A 26967-nucleotide genomic window follows, 5' to 3' on the forward strand; every position below is an offset into this window, starting at 1 on the left:
CATGATTCTATAAGGAGTTTATCAAGATCGGATTCACATTTCAAAAGTTTTTTCTGACCTTTGAAGTTCACATAAACAAGCCCGTTAAAAGTCCAGGATGATTTATTAAAATGAGCACGAACTTTCTTGAACAAATTGAAGTTCTCAACGGTAAGCAGCTCTGTAATCATAATAGATGTTCCTTTAAGATTCTTCTTGTTGTTAAGTATTAAGTTCCTCGTCCAACGGCGGCAAAACTGAATTACTAGTGGCCTTGGTTTTTTGGCTTGAACAGTTTTTTTCCCTAGTCTATATATCTGACTGATATCGTGTTTAGTGATATCGGTTCCCATTTTAGCTGACAAAAAATTCGAGATAATATCAAATTGATTTGAATCTCCCTCATCAAGACCATGAAAGACAAGATAATTGAAGTTTCTTTGGATTTCAAATCTATTTACTTTTGAAGTCACTTCTAATACGTCTTTACGTAAAGACTCCAGGTCATTTTTTAAATCCGTGAGGGAACTATTCATATTTTTTTCAAAGGAATTTAGCCTTTCAAGAAAAACTTCGATATCAAGATTAGTTGTACTTGCTGTTTGTTTTGTTGGAATATTATTCCTGATCTCTTGAAGTCCTTTCTGGAATTGTTCACTAAGCTTATCAACACGGCAGTTAAGTTCTTTTACAGTAATAGAACCTCCAGGCATTTCGAGAAGTTATAACACAGTTACTAAACGGTTATAAATGACAGTTCTGTATATGTATATGGATGAGGAACAATTCAACCTAGCACTGACAAACAAATTTGTTGAATGTATCGGAGCGAACACAAAACGTCTACTCAGTACGGCGGACCATATTATTATTTTCTTTTTTTTATTTCAATTCCAAGCTCTTCTAGACAAATACCTCACATCAATTTTTGTGTTCTCAAATCACTTGTGAATAATCTATATAGAAGAATATGAAAAAAAAATATACGTTTCATAATGAAATCAACAAGTATAATTTCATATAATTCATATTGTATTTTATCCATTCGATTATCTCTTTGATTGAATATAACTTATGTCATTTTGCAATTCATTTCCACTTAATCCCCACTCCTCCCCCACTCACTTTCAAAACTATAAAAGTAGGAATTATCTGTTGGAATATTCAGGTAATCACTCACCTCCAATATGGAACCATATAGCGTTCAGGAGCCTCAGACACCATTTTGGATGCCGATTTATCAGCCCTTCGTCCACTCGACGACGGCACCCCACAGGGCCGAATATAATGACATGATATACGATTATAGACTTCAGGTGCAATTTGTTACCGGCAGTGATGAGGCGCACCTTTCAGACAATGAATATCCGGACCCAAACGATTGGTGGGATCCCGATTGGGATGACCTAGTGTATGGGGACAGCGATGATGATGATGACGACGATGATGCTAGCGATGACGCTGACGATGAGTCTGAGGATAGACGTCCTCCATCATCCCCCATCCTGATTGATGATGAAGTCCTCAATTCAGATGATGATTTCTAATCATTTCCTTGTTTCTTCCATCCTTTCCTTTCCTTTTCTTCCACGGAGTACACACTTTTTGGTTGGTGTACACGAGGAACTGCAAGGCTGGGGCAGTGTCTTCCTCCCTCTCCCTCATTAGTTTTTTTATAATAATCACTCAGAATTTCTCATAATAATCGCTCAGAGTTTCATGAAGATCGTCATTCTTGATGTTTCCGAATATCAAACACTGAATTGTTCTACATTTACACTTCACCCCCTCCGTTTTATTTTTTCCAATATAAATATAGTATCAATCCCAGTTCTACATCATTCTTCCACAATGTCGAGTACAGGACCCGTCCAGGTACATGAAATAGATTCAACGTCAGATCATTTCAGTACAATCTTCACTCAATTTCTGCAGCGAATCTATGATCTTCCTGATGATTTCCCAGAACGAGTAGAACAAGGTATGTAGGAGGAAGTAGATGTAGAGTTTGAGATAGCTGTTGACGACAACAATCTAGATGATCATGCGGATTATGTGATTAGTGTATCATCTGATTCAGATGATTATGACGACGACATCATGAGTATATCATCTGATTCAGATGATTATGAGGACGATATCATTAGTATATCATCTGATTCAGATGATTTAGATGATTCAGATGACGAAACCATCATTATTGTTTCTGATGATGAGGAGCGTTAGTCCATATCATTGCATGGATTAATAAAAAAAACAGCCCTTTTCAGGGCTACAATTGAAGACTGAAATGAAAAAACAGCTTTTTTCAGAGCTATCATTATACTTTCAAACAGAAACAGGTTCATACCATTGTTAACATTATGTTAACATTATAGTCTCACACAAACAAAATGCATGTAAAAGTTACATCATCCCACTCTGTAGTACTCACCATTATATGCATTCAATGATTGACAAAATGCCAACTTCAACTTTCATTTAAAGTAGTACTCATCATATGCATAGATATTCAATGACTATCAAATTCCCAATTTCGACTTTTCAGTCAAAGTGGTAATTTGTCATGTAATGCACAGATATTCAAAGACTTACAAATTTCCAACTTAGACTTTTTATTAGTCAAAGTAGTCATTTGTCACATAATCTGTGAAAACTACTATTGTTTGTGTGAATAATGTAGCCCTGAAAAATGCTGTTGTTTTTTTTTGACCAATAGGTCCAGGGTTACTCTGCCACAGGTTTCACATTATTGCATATTATGCAAGCTGATACTCTCGTGGAATTTGTAAGCGGTCTTTCACATGCCTCACACCAATACTGACCCAACTGCATTATAGAGACCGTATCATGGATGTTTACATGTTGATACCAGTCGCCGTTATTGTTCCGTATCGAGTAAAATCGAAAACAGCACTAACAAAATTTTTGATGCTGCCTTCAATCGTTCGGATCTGCACATGCGCGTCCATCACGCAATATAAGGTGAAGTGGGGTAACAGTGTAGTAAATATATAATAATTTATAAAAAGATATTATCAAAAAATGTGATTGAACAAATAATATTGTTTTTATTATTTCTGTGAACTTCATATACCTTAAGTATAAGAGTATAATTGGTTAGTATATAAAAGCTATAGAAATGAAGTAGTTAACTTATTGAAATCTAAAAAATCTGAATATTATAAACGAAATATTGATGAGTGTTCATATGACTCTAAAAAAATGTGGCAAACTCTCAAATCCTTGATCAAACCCAACAATAGTCCCATTCCAGACGAAATAATATTTGATGCGCAAAAAGCAGTCACAAATCGAGATAAGGCCGAATTGTTCAATATTTTTTTTCATTGGAAGTATACAAGACATCAGGTTAACTATTCCTAATTCCCAACCCTGGTCATGTATAGATCTCAAAGTAATCGAATGCAAACTATCTAAATTCAAAATGCTTACTATGAAAGAATTAAGAACAATCATATTTAGTTTAGATAACAAATGCAATGCTGATATTATCAACAATAAAGTTCTTAAGAGTATTTTTGAAGTTGTAGGTCATGTTATATTGAATTTAGTAAATACATCTTTGAAAAATGGTCAATTTCCTGAAAAGCTCAAATTAAGTACTATAGTTCCAGTACCTAAGGTTACAAATACTAATGAAGTCTGCAATTTCCGCCCAATAAACACTTTACTACCACTTGAAAAAGTATTAGAACTAGCTGTATATAACCAATTCAGTACATGTATTGAAAATAACAATTTATTAATGGAATATCAATCAGGATTCAGATCAAAGCATTCATGTGAATCTGCCCTCCAACTTACTCTGTCCAAGTGGAAACTATTAATTGACGAAAATAAATTTATAGTGGCAGTATTTTTAGACTTCAAAAGAGCTTTTGAAACAATCGACATTTCAATCCTTCTCTCTAAATTAGAATACTATGGTATTTCTGGCAATGTATTACAATGGTTTAAAAGTTACTTAGTCAATAGATCCCAATGTACGAAAGTCAACAATGTATTTTCGAGTGAAAAAATATTAATACTGGAGTACCGCAAGGTAGTGTATTAGGTCCCCTACTCTTCATACTATACCTAAATGATAATAACTATATTCCAGACTGTGAATTCATAAATTTGTTTGCAGACGATACACTACTCGCAGCAAGTGATGTTAATTTAGATAATGCTATTCGCAAACTAAATATGAGCTTACTTAATATTACAGTCTTTCTGAACAGAAATAAACTTAAATTAAATGTTAACAAAACGAAAGCCATGATATTAACAACTCCATTTAAATATAATTCAATTGATAAGAATACAATCAATATTAATATATATGGTGAATCTATTGATATTGTTGAAGAATATACATATCTGGGTTTCATAGTTGATAACAATTTGAATCTGAAAAAACACTTTCAATACATCTACAACAAAATTTCTGAAAAAATGTTTTTCTTTACAAGGATAAGTCGTCAACTAACATTTCAATCCAACTTAACAGTTTACCGATCAATAATTCAACCGCATTTTGATTACTGTGCCAGTTTACTTTTTCTGCTTGACGGAAACTGCATATCAATGCTACAAAAACTACAAAACAGAGGTATGCGAATACTGTTAAAGTGCAACAAATATACTCCTATTGCAACAATGATTGACGCGTTGAACTGGTTGACAATAAAAGACAGATTATACTATTTTTCAATGATTTTCATCTTTAAAATACTTACTGGTCAAATAGCACCTTATTTCAATGAATTTATGAGTTTCAACCATCAAACTCATAACTATCTTACAAGAGGTAGCAGTGACCTGTGGGTTTGAAGAACTAGTCTCTCAAGAACAATGAACTCGTTATTTCATAAGGGATTATTGAATTATAATAAACTTCCTATCAACATTAAAAAAAGCAATTCACTCCAACAATTTAAACACTCCCTTATGGAATATATACGATCACAGAATTATTAGATTAAGATCTGCATCTATTGTTTTCTTTTCATTGTCCATTTTCCCACTAGTACATTTTCTTATTTTCGCATGTTATATCTAATACTATATCTAACATCTAATAATATTATATATTTCGTCTTAAATTTTATTTAATATTCACAATCATATTACCATTTGTATATTAGGATGTCTATTTTGAATAAAGATTATTATTATTATTAAGGTTTTTGTTGTAGGAATAACAACTTCTTAAACATAATGTCAAAATCATTATATTCCCTATCAGCAGTACGTATGATCTGGCCAACATAGTACCTTTTGGACTTTTTTCCTGAGAGGCACACTAACACCCAATCATTTTCTGTTATTGCATCCAAAGTCTTACTAATTTCATTCATAGAAACTTCTAGTGCTTCTTCTTCTCTCATCTCTTCTTCTATGTCATAGTCACTATCATCAAGTATCTTTTTTTCCTCTTGTTCGTTTTCTTCTGGTTCAAAATTTTGGTGAACTTCTACTTGAAATCCTTTGTTTTTGTTTTTTTTTTTGGTATCATGTATTTCTTGCAAGCGATTGGAAGCTTCCTTGGCTATTATCACTTCTGCTCCAGAAGCTACTCTCGTCTTCTTTACCCTTTCGGTCGGATTATATTGTTTGACAGTAGATAGAAGTAATTCTTCAAATGTGCACTTTGTTTCTGATGGCACGTCATTCTCATTGGAAGTACCAGCAACGCTCGCTACAACATCATTCGTTGGTAATTTGCTATTGGTTCTTTGATGCTCTTCCCATCTCTTGTATGATAATGGATCATATTTCTCCTTGGACACGACTTCGGAATTATAAGGAACAATGCCTGCTTTTTTAAAACCGTTCATAATGATTTCGGGATCTGTTTCTTTCCATATTTGACCAACTAATGAGCTGAAGCGTTTCTTAGGTATTTTTCTTCCTTCGTTATGTCTCTGCCAGTCTACTAAAGCACTGTCACATTTGGATTTCAATGACTTAAAAACGGATAAATCGAGTGGCTGCAGAAGATCAGACGAATGAGGGGGTAGTTTCAATATAATTATATTATTATCTTGAGCTATTTTAATTAATATCCCGTCAACATGTGATGTGTGACCATCATATATTAATAAAATCGGACGCTCAGGTCCGAAAATATCCAGTAAATGTTTTTCGAAGTACCTCAGACAGCCGTTAGCTGTCGTTGCATAGGTGGTTCCAGGAATTTTTTCTGATGGTGGTGCCACCCATTCGTCCCACGTATTCTTTGCTTTAAAAACAATCAGGAGTGGAGCTTTGAACCCATCAGTACTAACTGCCATCAACACAGTTGTGTTTTCTCTTCCTGTACCTGCGGTGGTTCGTGAGGAAGCTGCCCCTCGTTTTCCCACTATTTTAGTTTTGGACGGATCCAGGCATGAATTGGTTTCATCTAAATTCCATATTTGTCTTGGTTTATCATGTAAATTGAGCGCATCCAACTGCTTTTTCAAAATATCAAAATAATCATTCATTATAAATGGATCTAAACACTTCTTTCTGGCAAATTCCACAGATTGTGGTTTTTTAATTGATAAGTTGTGACGTTTGGAAAATCCAAGATACCAGTCCTCTCCTGGCCGCCCATTTTCAAACGGCGTCTTGAAATTGTTTTTAATGACAAACTTCTCAACAATATTAAAATAGTTATTTATGTATCAAGGGAATTAGGAGGGCCTTAATTACCGATGGCAAAGTTTGCGTCCCGAGGGCCTCTGACCCGAGGGACAGCAATTGCCTGAGGTTATTAAGGCTCATTAATTCCCGTGGTACATAGATAATTTTATTTCTGACCGATTTCAATAAAATTTTGTTCATTTTTGAAACGGAAAAATGTACCAATTCATTACCTTCCCGGTATATTTGAATCAGGTACCGTTGATTATAGTAGAGTTTTCTTGTTGCTAGGTTGTTGCTATGTTACTTGTTTATAAACAGAACTTTGTTATCAAGCTGTGTTTGCGGTGAAAACGTGTTTTCTACCCCAAATATAATGGAGGATATTCTGAAAAAAGCTGAACAAGCAAGAGAATCATTAATTCTATCGAAAAGTGAAGCCGTATACCAAAAAGAATACAAGATATATCTGGACTGGCTGACACGGAAAAATGTTATGCCAAAAGATGTCACTGAAACTGTATTTCTGGCATATTTTCAAGAACTGGTAAGGAATTTTCTATGTTTTTCGGTAGATTTGGTAGTAATTGTGTTTATTCGTTTCAGTCAGAAACGTATAGTCCGAATTCTTTATGGACTAAATGGTCAATGCTAAAATCGATGGTGACTATACATGAGAAACGAGATATCACCAAGTTCAATGAACTACAGGCTTTTTTGAAACGGAAGAGTAAGAGTTATAAGCCGAAAAAGTCTGCTGTTTTATCTCCTAAAGATGTTATCAGATTCCTAAAGGACGCTCCTAATGATATTCATTTATTGCATAAGGTAATTTTTTTCTTATTTTCCTTTTTGTGTGTATTTATTTCCTTTTTTTTTGTTAAAGGTTGTTTTGATTATGGGTTTTTTTGGAGGATGCAGAAGTCAGGAACTTTTGAATATGAAGATATCGGATATAGGGGACCGGGATTCTGTTATGGTAGTGAACGTACCGGAAAGTAAAACTGGTGTATCGAAGAAATTTACAGTTGTGGATGAAAAAGAGTTCTCCACTTTGCCTTTATTAAGACTTTATATGTCTTTGCGTCCTAAAGGTATTGAACGATTTTTTTTGAGCTTCCGACAAAATAAATGTACATCTCAGCCAATTGGAAAAAACATGTTTGGGAAAATCCCCAGCAAAATCGCAATGTATTTAGGATTGCCAAACTCATCTTTCTATACGGGACATTGCCTTCGTCGCACTTCTGCTACTGCTCTAGCCAATGCAGGAGCAACTATGACCAACTTAAAAAGACACCGAGGTTGGAAAAGTTCCACAGTGGCGGAGGGGTATTTGGAGGATAGCATCGAATTGAGAAATAAAACGGCGCGTATGTTGTCTACTTTGTCATCAGAAGAGGCAGGTACCTCGACTGTAGTGAACAGAAGCTCCAGCCATACAAAAGAAGAAATTGTTTCCAGTGGCGGAAGTAATTTTCAGGGAACATTTCAAAATTGTACATTTATTATTTGTAATGACGTGAATAAATAAAATATGGTTCAGTTTTCATTTCTATTTATTTTTACTTGTAAAAGGTAGAGGGAATTATAAAATCTATAATGTCCCAAGGGAGTTATGACACTCTTTATTGATAGCGTAACTATGACGATATAAGCTTATCATATCCCGGTCAGAAATAAAAGTTATTTTCTACATCCTATATTCATGAAATGTACTGTCATTATATGTGGCGGAAGTAATTTTCAGGGAACATTTCAAAATTGTACATTTAATATTTGTAATGACGTGAATAAATAAAATATGGTTCAGTTTTCATTTCTATTTATTTTTACTTGTGAAAGGTAGAGGGAATTATAAAATCTATAATGTCCTAAGGGAGTTATGACCCTCTTTATTGATAGCGTAACTATGACGATATAAGCTTATAATATCCCGGTCAGAAATAAATATCTTTCCGCGTTAATCCCCACCCCCATTTTTTCATTGTTATTAAACACTCTGCAAGTTTTGCTTCTTCATCATGAGGAATTGCTGTTCCTCTTCCCATAGATGAACTTTTGACACCTCTCAGTCCCCTTCGGTGGTAACTGAGATTCTTTTGTGGAATGTTATATTTCTTGTGGGCCGCATACTGTGTTGTTACACCTCTTGAAATTTCGTCTAATGCCCTTTTTAGAGTGTCGTCAGTATACGTACTTCTCTTGATTGTTTTGCGAATATACTTTCTAACCATTCTTGCCTAGAAATAAAAATTAGGATTGATAAATTTCCCTTTTTGGGTTATAAATAGGTAAGTGTGTAGTATACTACGCACTTCCCTCTGAAAATTAGAACACACTTGCCCCGTTATGGTTTTTTAACGAGGCAACTGTTTAGTAAATGTCATTTTTATGTAAACCTGACTTTATGAAAAAAATAATGTATAAAATATAATTATTATTACCTTCACTACTCACTACACCTCTCACAAACGCTAAAAATCAAGTCTCTAAGATGATGACTGTCGATATTTGATGCTCGTCAAATTGTACTCAGTGCCACAATGTGCCGATGAATGTTGAACAGGTGGTCAGTTAGCTGATATAGAAAACTACAACAGTTTGGTAATTTATTTAGAAGACATTATCATTCAACTCGATTCGGGTAGATGTCTCGTCTAACTTTTGAAAATAGTACGTTCTGTGACCCGTCTATACTCTTACCCCTGTTACACACTTACCCCACTTTACCTCAAATCCATGGGATCTTCTAGCGTGTCGGTGATGTTGAGCATTCGGAGACCGATTCTCAAAGCACCATCATCTTCAGATGAATCAGCTATAATCCCTTTATCATCGCCTTCACCATCCACGACCAACTCATCGACCATGTCATCTCTCATGTCATCGCTCTCATTAGCCTCGTTTTCATTAGCCTCATTTTCAACTTCGTTGACTCCAAGCTGAATGTTGGCATCCTCATCATCTGACTCGTCTATCCAATTATTTGCAGCAATAGCAGATATTCTGTTTAATGCAGCAATATTCATCTTGATGTTTTCTCACAGTTGCAGAGTGAATGAATGAATTTCAGGATCGCAAGTCGACTTATATAATTGTATAGGTAGTGGTGGTGGTACGACTCCCACTTATCACTTGACTCGTTTTGAGTGGAAGAGAAGGAGAAGTTATCCCACTATACTTTTACATGATGTTAATTTGTATAAATAGAGAATGTCAGTATAGGAGAGAGCAGTCAGAGTTTCTATAAGTCATCTCTTGATATTTCTATTCGAATTAGTAAAATACCATTTCCAAAAGAGTTGAATGAAAAACCCAAAGTGTGTGTCTACCCAATGATGATTGCAGGGGCTATTGTGTGCTACTTTTGCCAAATGAGTAGACCTAAGGAAGCAATTAATCCATGTACTGGTATGTGTAGTGATTGTGTGTCGCGGATACAACTATCGCCTCCATCTCATCCACCGAAGAGGACAAAATCTGATTATCGTCAACAACAGTTACAGTGCCTGAAGTGTTCCGAACCTATAATATTGAATAATATAGGTATTTGTAGAAATATTTGTGGTACCTGTGCTGCAGTTCCAGCTCCGCTACAACGTTGTTTGCGTTGTGATACATATTCTATGAATTGCTGGAATCATGTATGCACTACATGTATAAGTACTTGGGATTTATGTGAGAAGGTTGGTCAACTCTACCCAAATAGGAGAATTCATTTTTTCAATGTTGGTGTCTGACACATGAACAACAAATATTGAGGAGGAGAGTGAAATAACATTCCACATCCACAGCGACACATTAACACTTTTGATTTTCATTATCGCTATTGTCCTCTGTTATTAATAAATATATTATTTTGAATTCATTTGTATTATTTTCTCTCATTTTAAAAATGCAGGCAACACAGAGTGTTCCCCTTAAATGACGAAGATCGTCACATGCGTGAACAGTTTTGTGAAAGAGCGCATGCGCTAGTTTATTTTCTTCTATAAAAGGTGAAGTATCAGTAACATCATCACCTTTCCTATTCACATTCTATTGCTATCACATATCATTCCTCAGTCCTAAATAAGCATTATCATGAGCTCTATGCCGTTGTTGATTGCTGAAGATGGTTCACCACTTGTTAATATCGATCACACTGATTTTTAAAATATTCCAGTATTACATTTATCGAGTCAAGATTCGATGAATGAGTTTGATATTAACGACTTCGTTAACTTTGCAAATGTGCCGGAACTAAAGGAGCAAATTGTTATTGAAAATCCAATCGTTTCGCAATCATCACCACTCAAACACCCTTCATCTACCCTTCCTCTTGGTGTTGATAAGAAATCTAGAACAATCAAGAGGAAGGTTACTGATGAATCTTCATCGATTGTCACTGACTTCAGAGAAAAAAAACAATCGAAAAGTGTTGTGCGAGAGAAAAAACCCACAACGAAAAGTGACAGATCGAATAGGAAGCCAAAAGGTTCACCTAAAGAAATGAAGGGTGATTTGAAAGCTGAATCTCTATCTTCTTTCAGTTCTCTACATCGATTTGGAGAAATAAAAAAGAAAGCAAAATGCCGCCTTGTAAAAGCGCAGATGGCTATTGCTGAACTTGAAAAGAGTGAGCAGGCTATTAATGCTAATAAGGAAACTCTTCAAGCATTAGATGCTAAGATTGCATTAGCAAAGTTTGAATTGGCTAAAATGTGTACAGATGCAGATGAACTCCGTTCAAAAATTGTTGAAGATAATCAATTCAATCAACGTTCGAGAATGCAAGCTCAGGCAGAGCTTGAGGAGTCGACTCAACTTCATGAGACGGCATTATCAGTGAGAGATAATTGGCGAAAAGAGTTGGAGAGTGCATTTCAAAGTGACGGCGATTAGTTTTGGTAATGATAATGTGTTTTCAATATCGTGAGTTGAAAAATATAAGCAGGAATGGAGTATACAATTAATTTGGTTTGGTATACACAGAACGTTGCGAATGGCTGAGGCAACGTTTACCGCTGCAATATTTTTCAATTCATATACTTATAATTGAAATGAAAACAATAATGAACTTTAATATTACTTCATTCATAAAAGTCACTATTAGATACATTTAAACCATATTTGATTCATCAATCCAAGAATTTTTTTCGCTAGGAAAGCCTAACCACTTTACATATACTTTATTTTTTCTTTTCTTCAAACCCTTCTCAATCAGATATACGTCAGATATATTTTTGGTTCGTAATAACTCTTCTTCGTAAAAATATCCCCTAATAGGTTTTTCATTCATATCTTCAAGATTATAGGTCGTGGAGGTGGTTTTAACAATTTTGACAATCTTGAAGAGCTCCGTGGTAAAGTTCGCAGTGTAAGACTTTTCAAAAATATTTTTTGTACTTGCTTATACGTACAGTATCATTCAATTGGAATTTGGGTTTACATTGTTTTCCTCCAATTCCTTTGATACTTTTGAATTTCAATTTTGTTGTTGAATCAACATTGATGGGTGCCATACCTATTGTACGATGAACTTTATTGTTATATCTACTAGTTATAGTTGGAAGAATATCAAGCCATTTGTGGTGACCTCTCATCGAAAATTTCTTGTAGAGCCATGCCTTTATTGTACGAATCACTCTTTCTGCTATAGCCGCCTTCTTTGTGCTAAATGTTGAATAATGATTGATATTATATTCTCGCATGAGAGATGAGAAGCTTCTATTGAAAAATTCGTTCCCTTGATCGCTTTGTTAATGTTTGGGGGATAATTTGGCTTCCTTCAGTACATGTTCCATTGCATTAGTTATTGTACTACCTGTTTTATCTTTAACTGCTACAGCCCACAAATATTTTGAGTAACAATCAATCACTACGAGTATATATCGGTATCCTTTATTACTTTTTGCATAAGGTTGTAGTTCAGCTGGATCTATTTGCCATAGATCTGCAAAACCTTTGTTGGTGGTTATTCTGCTACAAAAATTACGTCTCGCAGGTTCATGTAATTCATTAACAACTTGTTGTTTGACATCACTTATTTCATTAGTCATTCTATTTCAAAGTGATTAAAGGGAAAAGTTGATAATGTTACTGCATTGAATGATGATATGATAGTGATCATTACTTGTGGATATATCAATTATTACACCTTCTTCATGTAATTCTTCAATTATTGAAATTATTTCATTGTCATGTCCAGTATGCCCAGCTGACTTTGAAGCTTCCAATAGTCGTAGACGAGCAACTAACTCTTTCGGTGAATTCCAGTATATGCTTTCTCCATTTTCTTTCGTTTGAGTGCTCCACCATATATTTTTTCACTTTATTAGCATCCCAAAATGAAATGTTTTCATCTTTGAAATGTACCACTAGATTTCCCATTTTCAGCTTTTGTGTAATAGAATCCATACGTACACCAAATGTTCCATCATATGCTGGATTTCTAGATTTCACATTATTCAAATGTTTTGCCAAAACATCTTCACGACTTTCATTTATATTAGGTGAGGAGTCATGTTCCGAGGAATCGATGTGGGACGATGATGGTGTTTCGAATAGAGTTGTTCTCATATCGTCTTGAAGTGTGCTCGTGTTACTATTCACAGATGATACACTACCTAAAGATTGTTTTCTTCCTACTGGAGTACTCATGGGATAATTTGAAGTAGACTGAACATTTCCATGGTTTGACGATAACATTGATGATTTCGAAGTAGCGTTTGATGACAAAACATTCAATGGTTTTGTTATGGGCTCATACAATTTCTCAAGTGTTGTACGATTTTCAATATTATCATTCTTGATAGAGTTGAATTTCTGCCTAATATTTTCTGTTGTCTCTACTAGTTGACGTTTCAAATTCATTTCACTCTTTTTATTTTCAGAACCATTTTTCGTATTCATAATACTCTTTTTAAATTATAGCTCAATTCGCTGATGAAGTGACCTCTACAATATTCAGTGATCGAATAAGTTTGAATAATAAGATCATGGATATAAAAAACTATCGAATCCTTTGCGATATCTACCTTCATCTATTTTTCTGTCCTTGTCAATGATTAGAAATCCATATTGGTCCTCCCAGCATTTAACACACATCAATTGGAATTGTTTGAATGTTACATCGGGTGATACATGATCTGAATAAATATGATGTGAATTCGTCTCATCTTTTCTGAACATTATGATGAAATTGGTATGGTCACGAACTAATTGTTTGGGTACCCGTGAATATGTCTGTGCGATATAAAAACAATCAACATCCTTATGACGTCCCATACAGAAATTAGATATAATAACATTCTGCTTTTCACATATCACATCATCGAAAATGAAAACAAAATTAGGCTCAGCGTCGGAGGGTTCCACTATTTCTGCATTATTGCTGAATGTATAAAAACCTAATCCTTTTATAGGTTCCAAAATATTTCGCAAGTACTGATATTTAGGTTGATTGAGTGATTTTGAATAAAGATACAAATTTCTAAATCTCAATCCTTGTGGATGTGTTAATAGCAATATCATTGCATTCGTCTTTCCACAATTTGAGTCCTCGAACTGATGATGGAAGTAATGGACCATGTCTGAATACCCTTTGTCCATTCAATCCACACCCGAATTTCTCATCTAGATTATCTACAGCAAACTTTTCTTTCTGTTTTACAATGTGCATCGTGCCGTGGTTAGAGACTATATGAATGTTATTAGCTTATTCATTTCAATGTGTACCATCAAACGATACGAACGTTTTGAAAGTGATCGTGAAATTAAAAGAGGTTGTGGTTTTGTTAATGATTTAATAAACAAACTTCCTTTCGAATTACATCTACCCGGAGGTTATCAATACTGTGGACCGGGTACAAAATTGAAACAACGCTTAGCTCGCAACGATCCTGGAATCAATAAATTAGATATTGAATGCAAAAAACACGATATTCAATATTCTAAGCATCCATCCGATCTTGCAGCAAGACATTTAGCCGACAAAGAACTTGAATACAGCGCTTGGGATAGGGTTAAATCGAAGGACGCGAGTATTGGGGAAAGGGCAGCTGCATTACTTGTCACCAACATTATAAAAACGAAAAGACATATGGGCATGGGTTGTAGCAGCAATAAGAAAAAAAATAAGAGGAAACAAACGAAGAAAAATAAAAATAGAAAAGTTGCATTTGGTGCTGAGATAGTCCATAAAGTGCGAAATGTTTTGAAGAAAGCTGGTGGGGATCAATTTGTGACGAATAATAGCAAAAAACTATCACTGTGGCATTGCAGGCGGCACGTACATACCTCAAAGCTGCCGCATAATTCCTGTTCCCAAGATCGGTGGACTTTTGCCATTGATACCAATTTTTGCTGGACTATCCGCTCTAGGTAGTTTAGCGGGAGCCGCTGCTAGTATTACCAAGGCCGTGAATTTAGCAAAAGCTAACAGAGCGGCTTTAATGGAAGCCAATCGCCACAATAAAACCATGGAGGCTGTAGAATTGGGCAAACCGTACCGTCAAGGTTTAGGACTATATTTAAAACCATACAAAGCCGCAAACAAAACAAAAAACTAATTGAAACCCTACTTCAGAGGCCTCTTAGTGATCTCGATCCAAGGCATTATGCACAAAAAAATGAAAATTCCACATTTTCGTGGTGTTTTTTTGCATGACAGATTACCCTCTTCAGGTCCAAGACAAAACGAGACAGCTATTCTTAATTTAGATGGAATAAGTGGACCAGGAACACATTGGGTGGCATATAAAAAATGCGGGAAAGAAGTCGCATATTTCGATAGTTTTGTAGATCTACCCCCACCATTGGAAATGACTCGATTCTTTTGAAAATGTTCGAATGTAAAAATCAAATATAACTATGATCGTCAACAGAAATTTAATACAGTTCTCTGTGGTCACTTGTGCTCACAGTTTCTCTTTGAATAATTTTCCAAATAAAAATGGATACAACACCAAAACTGGATCGGGAGGCTATCAAGGGAATGGGGTTTTCACTTAGAATGTTTTCAAAATATGGTACCTTGAAAAAAATGGATGAAGTGATGCTTGCAAATATGCCCAAGGAAGTGATACTTGCATGTGTTGCACATGAGATTGCATATGTTTGGGAAAAGTTACCCAAACATCTACAAGATGACATCGATATAATGAAACATAGATATTGTTATGAACACCTACCCGATGAAAATTTAGATTCAGATGTTAATGATGGTCCTATACCTCGAAAATCTATGTGTTGTATTTGTAATATAGAGGATGTGAATATAGGTATCAATAAAAATGATATTTATTACAATGCAACACCTTTGAAAAAGTGTAAATTGTCTCAAATGCTGTGCACAACAATGAATTGAAATGTGTTTCAAAATATTCATCAGACATGTCACGAAAGTTCGAGCTACAAGCTGTCGGGACAAGTGTCTTGAGTGCGGATTTGTTTCCACTAGTTGAATTGGATAGGAACAGCCGTTATGGATTAGGACTTTTGGGATTCTATGGATGCAATACAATCAATAATATAACTGAAGCTAATAATTCAGTGAGTTTCAGAATCAGTAATGACAAGTCATCGATACTCCAAAAGTTTACAATTTAAATTCCATGTGGTGCTTACGAAATAGAAGAGATCATTGCCGTCATACAGAAACATATCATGTTCAGATTATTTAATGATAAAAATCCAATTGATATCGTTACAGATGATATTTTTTATCTACACGCCAATAATAATACAATCAAATGTGAAATGCGATCCAAATATGAAATTGATCTGACACATCCAAATTTTATAGCAGAAATGATGGGGTTTGCTCATGATATATTTCCAACAAATCAGATACATGAATCCTCATTACCAATAAACATTACAACTGTGAGACTTATCCGCTTAGATTGCAATATAATATCTGGTTCATATATAAATGTTGAAGAATCCCACATTCTTTTCTCATTCGATATTGATGTCGAACCTGGATACAATCTTACTAAAGAAACATACAGTGTTATATATATGCCTGTCAGTTCAGATGGTCGTCAATTGATTCACAACATTACAGTGCGTATTTTGGATGAAAAAACTAACCTTATCGATTTTTGAAGTAAAGAAGAGATTTCCATTATTATGGAATTGAAGAAAATCGAATAACTATTGTTATGGGTTTTATTTACAATAGACAAAATCGTATTGAACATTCCCAAACCAAAACGAGCTGCACTATCAAAAAGAAAAGTGTGCATAAAAAGAAAAGTGTGCATAAAGAGAAGCTCATTCCACAAGTGTATGCTGAATAGTTAGCACATAACGCTCTGTCTGTGAGTGATCTTAAATTTTCAAAATTGTTTGGATTGAAAGTGAGAAGATAAGAATGATGCTCGAAACAAACAGTGAAAAGTTGAATATTTTCGATAAACCAGTGCTCGATCATTCTCTCATAAGTTTACATGAGCACACATATGAGCCCTACGGATCACCGCTATTCAGGAATTCGGATGAAATTAGAATTGCAATCAATAATCAAGATGTAATACTAGATATTGCCGAAATCTTCATTTACATAGAAGGTAAATTCACCCCCAAAGATATAGCGAAAACATGCTGTCTCTCCAATGATGCAATTGCATTTCTCTTTGATGAAATTTGTTACGAAATGGGTGGTGAACAAATGGCTGTTGTTAGAAAACCTGGGATAACATCTACAATCAAAACCATGATATCATTTGGACAATCACATGCTAACACATTATTGACATCTGGCTGGGGACTTTCACAATTGAAACAAGATATCTTGGATACAAACAGTCATGTTTTCAGTGAAAAACTACCACTGAAATATTTGATGGGTTTTGCTGAAGATTACAACAAAAGTATCTTGAAAGCTAAAAAGGAATTGATTTTGATTATCGCTCGATCATTCGAAAACTCATATATAGGTGAGGTTGATGCTGATTTGGAAATAAATAAAATCGAATGTAAAATAGGACACATTGTACCAGATGATAAACACAAGCTAAAACTTTTGAGTAGAATAAACAAAAGCGGTCTGAATGCCAAAATCAAGTTGGCTCATCGTATGTGGGACCTCTATGAACTACCATCATTACGTGGGACTTCTTCAGACATATGGGCCATCAAAATAACTAACGCTCTGGAAACTCCTCGTTTTGTCATCATCGCATTCCAAAGTACTACCAAATCTGAAGATAGAACACAGGATATTACAAAATTCACAACTGCTGATATCAATAGTGTTCGAGTATACTTGAATTCTGAAGTTTATCCATATGAACGTTGGAATTTGAGTTTCGATAAAAAATTTGATGCTCTTGCTCATTATGCTTTTGAGAGTTTTCAGCGAAGTTATTATGATAAAGATATGAGTGAACCTCTGATGGACATTGGACAATTTAGAGAGAATCCACTATTCGTCATCGATTGTTTCCATCAACCGAATGCAACAAAATCATCAACTATTGATATAAAGATTGAGTTTGGGACAAGGAAGACCAAGTTTCCAGATAACACAAAAGTATATGCAATAATTTTGCATGATACAGTTTTAACATACAATGCATTGGATGGTTCAGTTCACAGCAGATATTGACACTCTTTAAGTTGTTAATACTATTTCATTTTTCCACTCTATCATGTACTATTTTATGATTTTTTTTCTTTCATTCGTAACTGACTCATATCATGTATTGTAATGTTTCCGAATTCATATATATCATATTTATTGTTTTGTAATCATTTTCTATTGTATATAATGGGATTTGAATAGATAAAACATGAAAATAATACAAAGTTTTTTATTTGGCATTATTTATGATTTACAGGAACATACAGACTATCTAAAATAACTTCTTCCTCATAGTCATCATTTTCGCGAACATCTTCAATTTCCTCTCGATTTTCATCATTCAATTCAAAGTGATGAATAATCTATTCTGGCAAGTATGGTTGGAGACTATACATGAATGTTCTCAGGTTCAGTTCAATCAAAACCTCACAAAGTTGCCACAATTCCAATTCATTATCCGGAAATTTGTTACAAACTTCAGCACCACTTCGATAGTTCTCAGCATCACGAAGACATAATTCGATTTGTTTTTCATCATAGCTTACACTCATATCATAATTGCTTGCATGTTCAGCTACATCACCCAACATTTTCAATTTAGACGACAAATGTTGAACCGATGATCTGAGATCTACAACATCGACTCAATCTTGACTTGCATACTGCATCCACATCTTTGAATGATGGAACTGAAATCAAATAAAAAAAACGATTAGTAACCTCCAACTTGTTTCCATGAACATTCCCATTTTATTTGTACTCATGAAGTGAATGTATTAAACTAAGTTAGTAATGTTTATATTTCCATATGATTATCATCCAAATTATCTGATATATGAATATTATTAAAACAAAAAAAATTCACTATACATAATTACTATTATACAATCATATTGAATTTGACTAGAGATCGCGTTTTCATACCTGCAAAATTTTTCGGGCTCTGACCTAAATACACTATCGTATATTTACCACCCGATGAGTTGATACAAGTTATATCGTCATCACTGAATTGCAACGAAATACGTTTTGGTAGCCATGTTTTAAATAATTTATCATTGCTCACATCTTCCAAAGTTAATAAAATTGATTTTCCAAACCTTGTAGAATAAGTTGACATATTCTTAATTATATATATTTCATCAATTGGTAATGACGATAAAGCCTTTTGCTCTTGTATATCAACCTCCTGTACAATCAATTTATTGATTTTATTTAAGTCTACTTTTGAAACGGACATGATGCAAATATGTATGAAAATATAAACAATTTCCAACAGAAAAATACACTCACCGTCTTCCTTTTATTACGAACTGAATAACACTCTACCGATTGCTAACTGCTGCAGATATATTCGTCTACTGATTTCATAGTGTGCCAGGCATTTCTTTTATGTTGAACAGAGCGAGTCACCCCCACCATGAAACCGTAAAAGGTTCACATTGCTAGTTGCTACCCACTAGAGATGCCTGACGTCACAGCCGAGCCCACCTCCCAACTGAATTCAATAACAGATGTCGATACGAACAGGCAGTGGTCGTTGTGCTCTCGGAGAGGGCAGACGTTAGCACAGTCCTCAGCCACCTGCGTGTCACCATCGATAGCGAGGCTAGAGCGATGCGTTACGTCACAGCCTACACCGCATCGAGAGAGGTGAGGGCACACCGATGAATACGCATTACTCAGCCACAAGTCGTGGAGTGAACATCTTGCTCTCTTACCGTTGAACAGTTGCATCTGCTGTGACGTCACACCACTATAAACTTGGTGGCCTCACACCAATGGAGCATTCATTACTTGGAGGATCTTCGAATTATGCAGACGTATGTTTGTACATAGACAAGCACATGATGAAACCCTGTACCGTGCATTCTCTCTCACACACACACACACACAAAATCTCATATGAAAAAAAATCTGAAGATCCATGCACCAGACATTTCAAGGTCACATCGACTTGACTTCACCAAACAACAACAAAAAGCAATTAATACGTCATAGTGTTGGGGGGAGGCTTAGAACCGGAAAAAAAATTCTGAACGATCCATGCACCAGAGACTTCAAGGTCACATCGTCTTGACTTCACTAAACAACAACAAAAAAAAGCAATTGATATGTTATAGTGGTGAGGGGAGGCTTAGAACCGGCTCAAATCTCCTATTGCCGTTACTTGATGAAGATCCATAGTTATTTCATAAACTAAACCTTATGATTTGATCTCCACAAATTTTATTTGAGAAATATATCACGACATGTTTCGCTAACATAGTAGTTTCTTCAACAGTGATTTTAATTTATTGTTGAAGGAGCTACTGTGTTAGCATCAATTGTTAATGATGATAAAGCCTTTTGCTCTTGTATATCAACCTCCTGTACAATCAAATTATTGATTTTATTCAAGTCTACTTTTGAAACGGACATGATGAAAATATGTATGAAAATATAAACAATTTCCAACAGAAAAATACACTCACCGTCTTCCTTTTATTACGAACTGAATAACACTCTACCGATTGCTAACTGCTGCAGATATATTCGTCTACTGATTTCATAGTGTGCCAGGCATTTCTTTTATGTTGAACAGAGCGAGTTACCCCCACCATGAAACCGTAAAAGGTTCACATTGCTAGTTGCTACCCACTAGAGATGCCTGACGTCACAGCCGAGCCCACCTCCCAACTGGATGCGATAACAGATGTCGATACGAACAGGCAGTGGTCGTTGTGCTCTCGGAGAGGGCAGACGTTAGCACAGTCCTCAGCCGCCTGCGTGTCACCATCGATAGTGAGGGTAGAGCGATGCGTTACGTCACAGCCCTCACCGCATCGAGAGAGGTGAGGGCACACCGATGAATACGCATTACTCAGCCACACGTCGTGGAGTGAACATCTTGCTCTCTTACCGTTGAATGGTTGCATCTGCTGTGACGTCACACCACTATTAACATGGTGGCCTCACACCGATGGAGCATTCATTATTTGGAGGATCTTCGAAGTATGCAGACATATGTTTCTACATAGACAAGCACATGATGAAACCCTGTACCGTGCATTCTCTCTCTCACACACACACACACAAAATCTCATATGAAAATAAAAATCTGAAGATCCATGCACCAGACATTTCAAGGTCACATGTCGTGGTATATCTCTCGAATAAAGTTTGTGGAGATCAAATCGTAAGGTGTAGTTACTATGAAAGTCTCTTGAATTTGTTTCAATTTCAATTATCTCATGTGAAGGTCAGTTATGATATGCTGAAGCAACTAAGGTAATTATAGTTGAATAGTTTGCCAATAACTATATTATGTATATGTTACCATTCTTTTTAATATTCATAGTATAGTGAGCCATCCATGAGAGATAAGCATTTGACATCACCGACTTTTCTATAAGCCTATGAAAGTAAAGCAATATCTATTGAATTATTTTGTTATAATATCGATAAGATTAGTCACCGTTTTCGATGCCCCCTGGCTTTGCACAAGTAACACGCTGACCATACTTTGCACGAGTAACATCATCATATTTCAACCAATTCATATGAAAATATCCGTTCAAACAAACATACAGAGGCGGTAGACTCACTATGTTACATGAAGTGATTATGGCTGATGAATATACAGAATTCCGCATTTCATCAACAAATTTGGTACTCTGCACTATAATTTACCTCTAAAATATGAAGAAGCGACAAACTGAAATGATCGCGAAACACGTTTTCTGTCCCATATTCTTCAATCACGAATATTTAACAAAAATCTAGGCTCCTAACGGCGATCCGTTGGAAATTAAATTTCTCACATAGCTCGCCTATTGGGAAATCACTTTACTTACCTTTCTTCGCCAGCACTAGCAAGCAAATAATCGAATGATATCGGTGCCTAGATATCGTGAAGATATTTCACGATAAATAATGTTCATTTTCAGTATGGAGATGCTTTCATATTTTCGCATGATGGTTCACAGAGGAGAAAAATATATTGTGAATAGCAAGAAGATAAATTATATTGGACCTACTTTTTCTCTGGGTTTGATTGTCAGATTGAAGTTCTTCAATACCAAAGATCCATCCGTATAGTATCTCATACTCATGTCGATGAAAACGATTTCGCCAAGGTCAGGCCACTTTTTGGGAGGAGTTTTGGGTTGTACCGGTTGGATTTCTTATGGCAATGTTTTCATATTCTATGACTCTTTCCACGCTCATGAGTTGATTTGCTACTTCCGCAGACTGTCTTATACCAAACTGAAGAAAACCAGTCAGTACCATTGCTTGTGAGATAGCAACTCCAACTTCACCCCCACGCATTTCAAGACCTACAATATTGGTAATAATTCAATAGCATGCATATATATATATATATATATATATATATATATATATATATATATATATATATATATATATATATATATATATATATATATATATATATATATATATATATATATATATATATATATATATATATATCAGCTGCTGGGCAGTCCCTACATTCTAGTCTGTATATATATTGAAAAATTACGGTTGAAGTGAGGTCCGTGACAAAGTGAGGATCAATATACGGACCTCACTTTGTTTCGTGAATCAAATAGTTCTAATAAGTGTGTCACCACAAGATATTGTCATTTCGCAAAAAAAATGGATCTCATTCGGTATGAAAACCCGTTCACCGCATATATTTCAGTTCAATGGTTGGACGCTTGAGGTCGCTGTTCCTCCCGTATATTTTCATTCGTGTATTCCAAAGGTGCCTTCGATTCAATTGCTGCGTGCAAAGTGAGACCCGGAGATGTCGCAACATAGCGCTGTCCTCTCTTTGTCGGTGACTTTGTTAGTATATGAGCTCACGAATTCAGAAATACTTACGTAGTATGAATTAGTCTGGGCTTTAAGTTCAGATTCGTGTTAAATGAACATACTTTGTGTAAAATTAAGTGGTTAGGCTCATTCGATCAGGAATATTGTCTAGATCATTGTGAAAAAAAAGTAAATTAGTTCAAAAAAAATTCTAAAAGTTATAAACAATTAAAAACCCTAGAAAGCAGTGTTCGGTTTTGTTGGTTATAGTTCGTGAACAATAAATACTATTGAATTTTGAAAAAGAAGTCTTTGAAAAGGAGAAAATTTACTAAAACAGGGTTTCGACTCCCGAAACGGTATCTCCATGCGGCCATGCGCGCCACTTTTAGGTTGCGCGCATGGCCTCTAAGCGAGTTCGTAACTTGAAATTTTTTTTTGAGGTACTCAAAGTAAATAGAAAAAATTGAAAAAATTATGATATGATCTATCTAAACACCATAGAGAACTGATTTCCGTTGGAAATTTTCTTTAAAATTAATTTTTCAATAATCTAGACAATTGTTAATTAACAATATTTTCTAAAACTTTCTTTATCGTTCAAAGTGAAATAAAATTTTTTCACTTCGTGTAGCCCTTCTTAAATACAAAAGAAGATTGCATGATAAAAGTTCTGAAAATTTTAATACTTCGTTTATAATAATTTTTTAAAGTAAACGAAAGAAGAAAAAACAGAATAATGTTGTTAAAAAATGTTATCTTCAATCATCATTATTTTATCGTTTTTATATCAATGAAAGACATTTATAAACTGAAACAAATAATTTTTATCTCCATTTGTTTATAATTGTTTTATAAACAAAAAGACTACTTCAATATTCAAAAAAAAAATCTTACAACTTTATAGAGAACTGTCAATTATTATGATATAAAATAAAAATATTCAATTGTTCATAATCGTTTTTTCATATATCCACTGTTTAAATTATTAGTTAGAACATTTTTTTCTTTTCTAAAATCATAATTAACAGTTCTCTACAAAATAACAGAATAAAATTCATTAACAATTCCAACGTTTAATAACTTAACTATTTGTTATAAACAAATTCTACTCTTAGCTTAATTTTTTTTTAAAGTTAAAAAAATTACAAAAACAACCACGACCATAAAAATGCCATAAACAATTTTTTCCATTATTTATTCAATTTTGAAAATACACTTGCTTTCAACTATTAGAGATACGACAATGAACATTCAATAATTTTTATAGATAATTGAATTATCTTTCAAACGTCATCTTGCATATATTCTTTAAGGATCGTTAATTTGTTGTTTTAGGCATTCGTTAATGAAAATTACATTTTCTGGAGTTTTTTCAACTTTTCAGGCTTACAGCTCAGTAAATAATGCGATTTCGGATATTGAATTCCAGAGCAATTTTCTTAAAGTATAAATTATCTTACAGTTGCAGTTAGTTATTTGTTTATTTGTTCATTTTTTCATAAGCTATTGATGAATTTCACTAAATTGTAGGAATTATTATATTCCCACCTAATTGCTTACTTCTATTTCACTGAATTCTAGTTTGTAATTGAAAAAATGCTTTAGACATGCAACAATTTCATTAAAAGATATAAGTACACGAGGTGAGAATAATATTGTTGAGTAGATACGATATTTATATAACTGAAAGCAGTTTATTCCTTTCAAATACAAAATTTTAATCGTAATATTACAATTATCGTCGATAATATTCGTTATTATCATATCAAGAATAATAAAGCAGTCAATTTATTTTACCAATTTCGTCTTTTCCTTTGTTTTTTTTTGTGGGGGGGGGGAAAGTTTCTGAAATAAGTACTTGCAATATCTAGATTTGGAAGTGAACGTGCTATTCTTCTTCCTTTGTTACTCGAGAGGTTTTCGATTTTTTGCTAGGCTCCGTGTTTTCTTCAGATTCGGAGTCTGAATCTGCTCCGAAGAATCCGTAATTAATTTTTCCATGAGCTGACTTCATTCTATTTTGTTGATCAGTGACCATGCCGTATTCGAAATCTTCTTCTCCATCATCAGAGTCATTATTTTCATCTTCATCTCGATAACAAAATTGGTCTGGAGTTCAATATGCCTAAAACAACATGTTAACAATTACTAAAAAATATATGTAAGATGACATTTGAAAGATAATTTAATTATCTACAAAAATGATCTGAATATTTATTGTCGTATCTCTAATAGTTTTAAAGTTATATAAGCATTAAAGTTAACAAATTTTCAGAAGTTTTATCATGCAATCTTCTTTTGTATGTATCTAAGAAGGGCTCCACGAGGCGAAATGATTTCACGGTAATTTTTTAAATATTTATTTTACATTGAACGATAAAGGAAGTTTTAGAAAATTTTGTTAATTAACAATTGTCTAAATTATTGAAAAATTTACTTTAACGAAAAACTTCAACAGGAGTCAGATCTCTATGGTGTTTAGATTATATCATAAATTTTCAAAATTCAATTTCAATGATCTTTTTTCAAAATTCAAAAATATTTATAGTTTACGAACTATAAATAACAAAACCGAACACTGCTTTTTAGGGTCTTTAATTCTTTATAACTTTTAGAATTTTTAATGAACTAATTTTTTTTTTACCATGATCTTGACAATACTCCGGATCCAATGAGCCTAACCACTTAATTTTACTAAAAGTATGTCCATTCAATACGAATCTAAACTTAAAGCCCAAACTAAATGATTGATTACAGTTGATACCAATGATTGTGAAATTGAAGAGTCAACAAAATGGTCTTGTATTTGAATGTGAAATTACTGATTCAACTCATTCTCTTCCATTTGTTGTTTTTGTTTTGGCATCAGTGACGTTCGAGAAAAAATATGAAGTCATTGGCAGATTCGAATTCAAGACCTGCTGGCACACTATTGCTATGCCGTTTCTTCACTTGTATTAGCTGTGATTTTTGATAATATTTTATATCAGTTGAGTATGTTGAATTTCTCACTTCAAAGAATGGTGAGTTTTGAATAAGTGATCGAATATATATTTACTGGTTTTATCGCTTTTGATGAAGAGCTAAATGGAAAATTCAGCTCAATTAAAATCTCCTTCGACTTTTACATTGATTTCTGAAAATGGTTAATTTCATCCACGAAACTGTTTCTCAATTGATGAAATAAGCGTTAGGCCTCTGAAATTATAACAAAAATGTTGCTGTTGTTTTTATGTATTTGGCATTGACTACTATAAATAGTCATCAGCTTCTTCTGAGTAGAGTCTGTTACTAACTCTCTGAGCCACCCCTGGGATCATCATGGCTATTTGTAGTTTCGTCAGCCATGTTACGTAGAAGAATCAATCCACCTTCAATTAGATAAAAAATAAATGGTGGGAGAATCTGAAAGCAATTATTCTTTTAATAATTAATAACAAAGTTTGACTTCGTGATAATTAGCTATTGAAAGTATGGTTCGAATTCTCTGTCTATATACCGGGTACCAACGAAATCATAAAAAACACATGTGGCCATTTCTTTCGGATATAGCATGACGTCACATACAGAAATATTATCAAACTCGATGTAGGATGCTAACGTCGAAGTTTGTTTGGTTTTTTAATAAAAGTTTTAAAATTGAAGTTTTTGATTCACCCACGTACTTTTTATCAATTTTGTTTGAACGCCACTGTATATACCATTTATCTCGAAAATCTAAAATACAAATTAGTATTTTTTGAACTTCGACTTCGAAGTGACTGTTTATTTTTCTCTGCCAGTGAAAAAGTCAAAGTGTCAAAGCTCTCATTATGGAATAATAACTTCATAAAAATTACACTTTTCACCGGTACAGATAAATGGACAGCACAGTATCATTTTTTGTAGTAAAAGAGGTACACTTCGATGTCGAAGTTCAGAAAATACCACTTCCTATTTAGATTTTTGAAATCAATGGAGTGAAATTTGCA

General features: G+C 34.2%; 1 protein-coding gene across 1 annotated transcript; it reads left to right on the top strand.

Annotated features, from left to right (window-relative positions):
- Window positions 1–6705: 6705 nt before the first annotated feature.
- LOC141483802 (uncharacterized) lies at window positions 6706–8179 on the top strand. The gene is made up of 3 exons (XM_074178656.1): window positions 6706–7162; window positions 7222–7443; window positions 7502–8179. Exons 1-3 carry the CDS (start codon window positions 6992–6994, stop codon window positions 8147–8149), a joined length of 1041 nt encoding a protein of 346 aa, XP_074034757.1. The 5' UTR covers window positions 6706–6991; the 3' UTR covers window positions 8150–8179.
- Window positions 8180–26967: the final 18788 nt, after the last annotated feature.

This window comes from Leptinotarsa decemlineata, unplaced genomic scaffold (assembly GCF_025532065.1).
Source record: "Leptinotarsa decemlineata unplaced genomic scaffold, Ldec_3_MD MMD2_tig00004204_RagTag_RagTag, whole genome shotgun sequence".
NCBI lineage: Eukaryota > Metazoa > Arthropoda > Insecta > Coleoptera > Chrysomelidae > Leptinotarsa > Leptinotarsa decemlineata.

Excerpts from the sequence above, each read along its gene's own strand:
- LOC141483802 (XM_074178656.1), top strand. The coding sequence starts at position 6,992 with ATGGAGGATATTCTGAAAAAAGCTGAACAAGCAAGAGAATCATTAATT. Across the intron at positions 7,163-7,221 it reads TGGCATATTTTCAAGAACTG|TCAGAAACGTATAGTCCGAA; the intron begins GTAAGGAATTTT and ends TATTCGTTTCAG. Across the intron at positions 7,444-7,501 it reads ATATTCATTTATTGCATAAG|GTTGTTTTGATTATGGGTTT; the intron begins GTAATTTTTTTC and ends TTTTTGTTAAAG.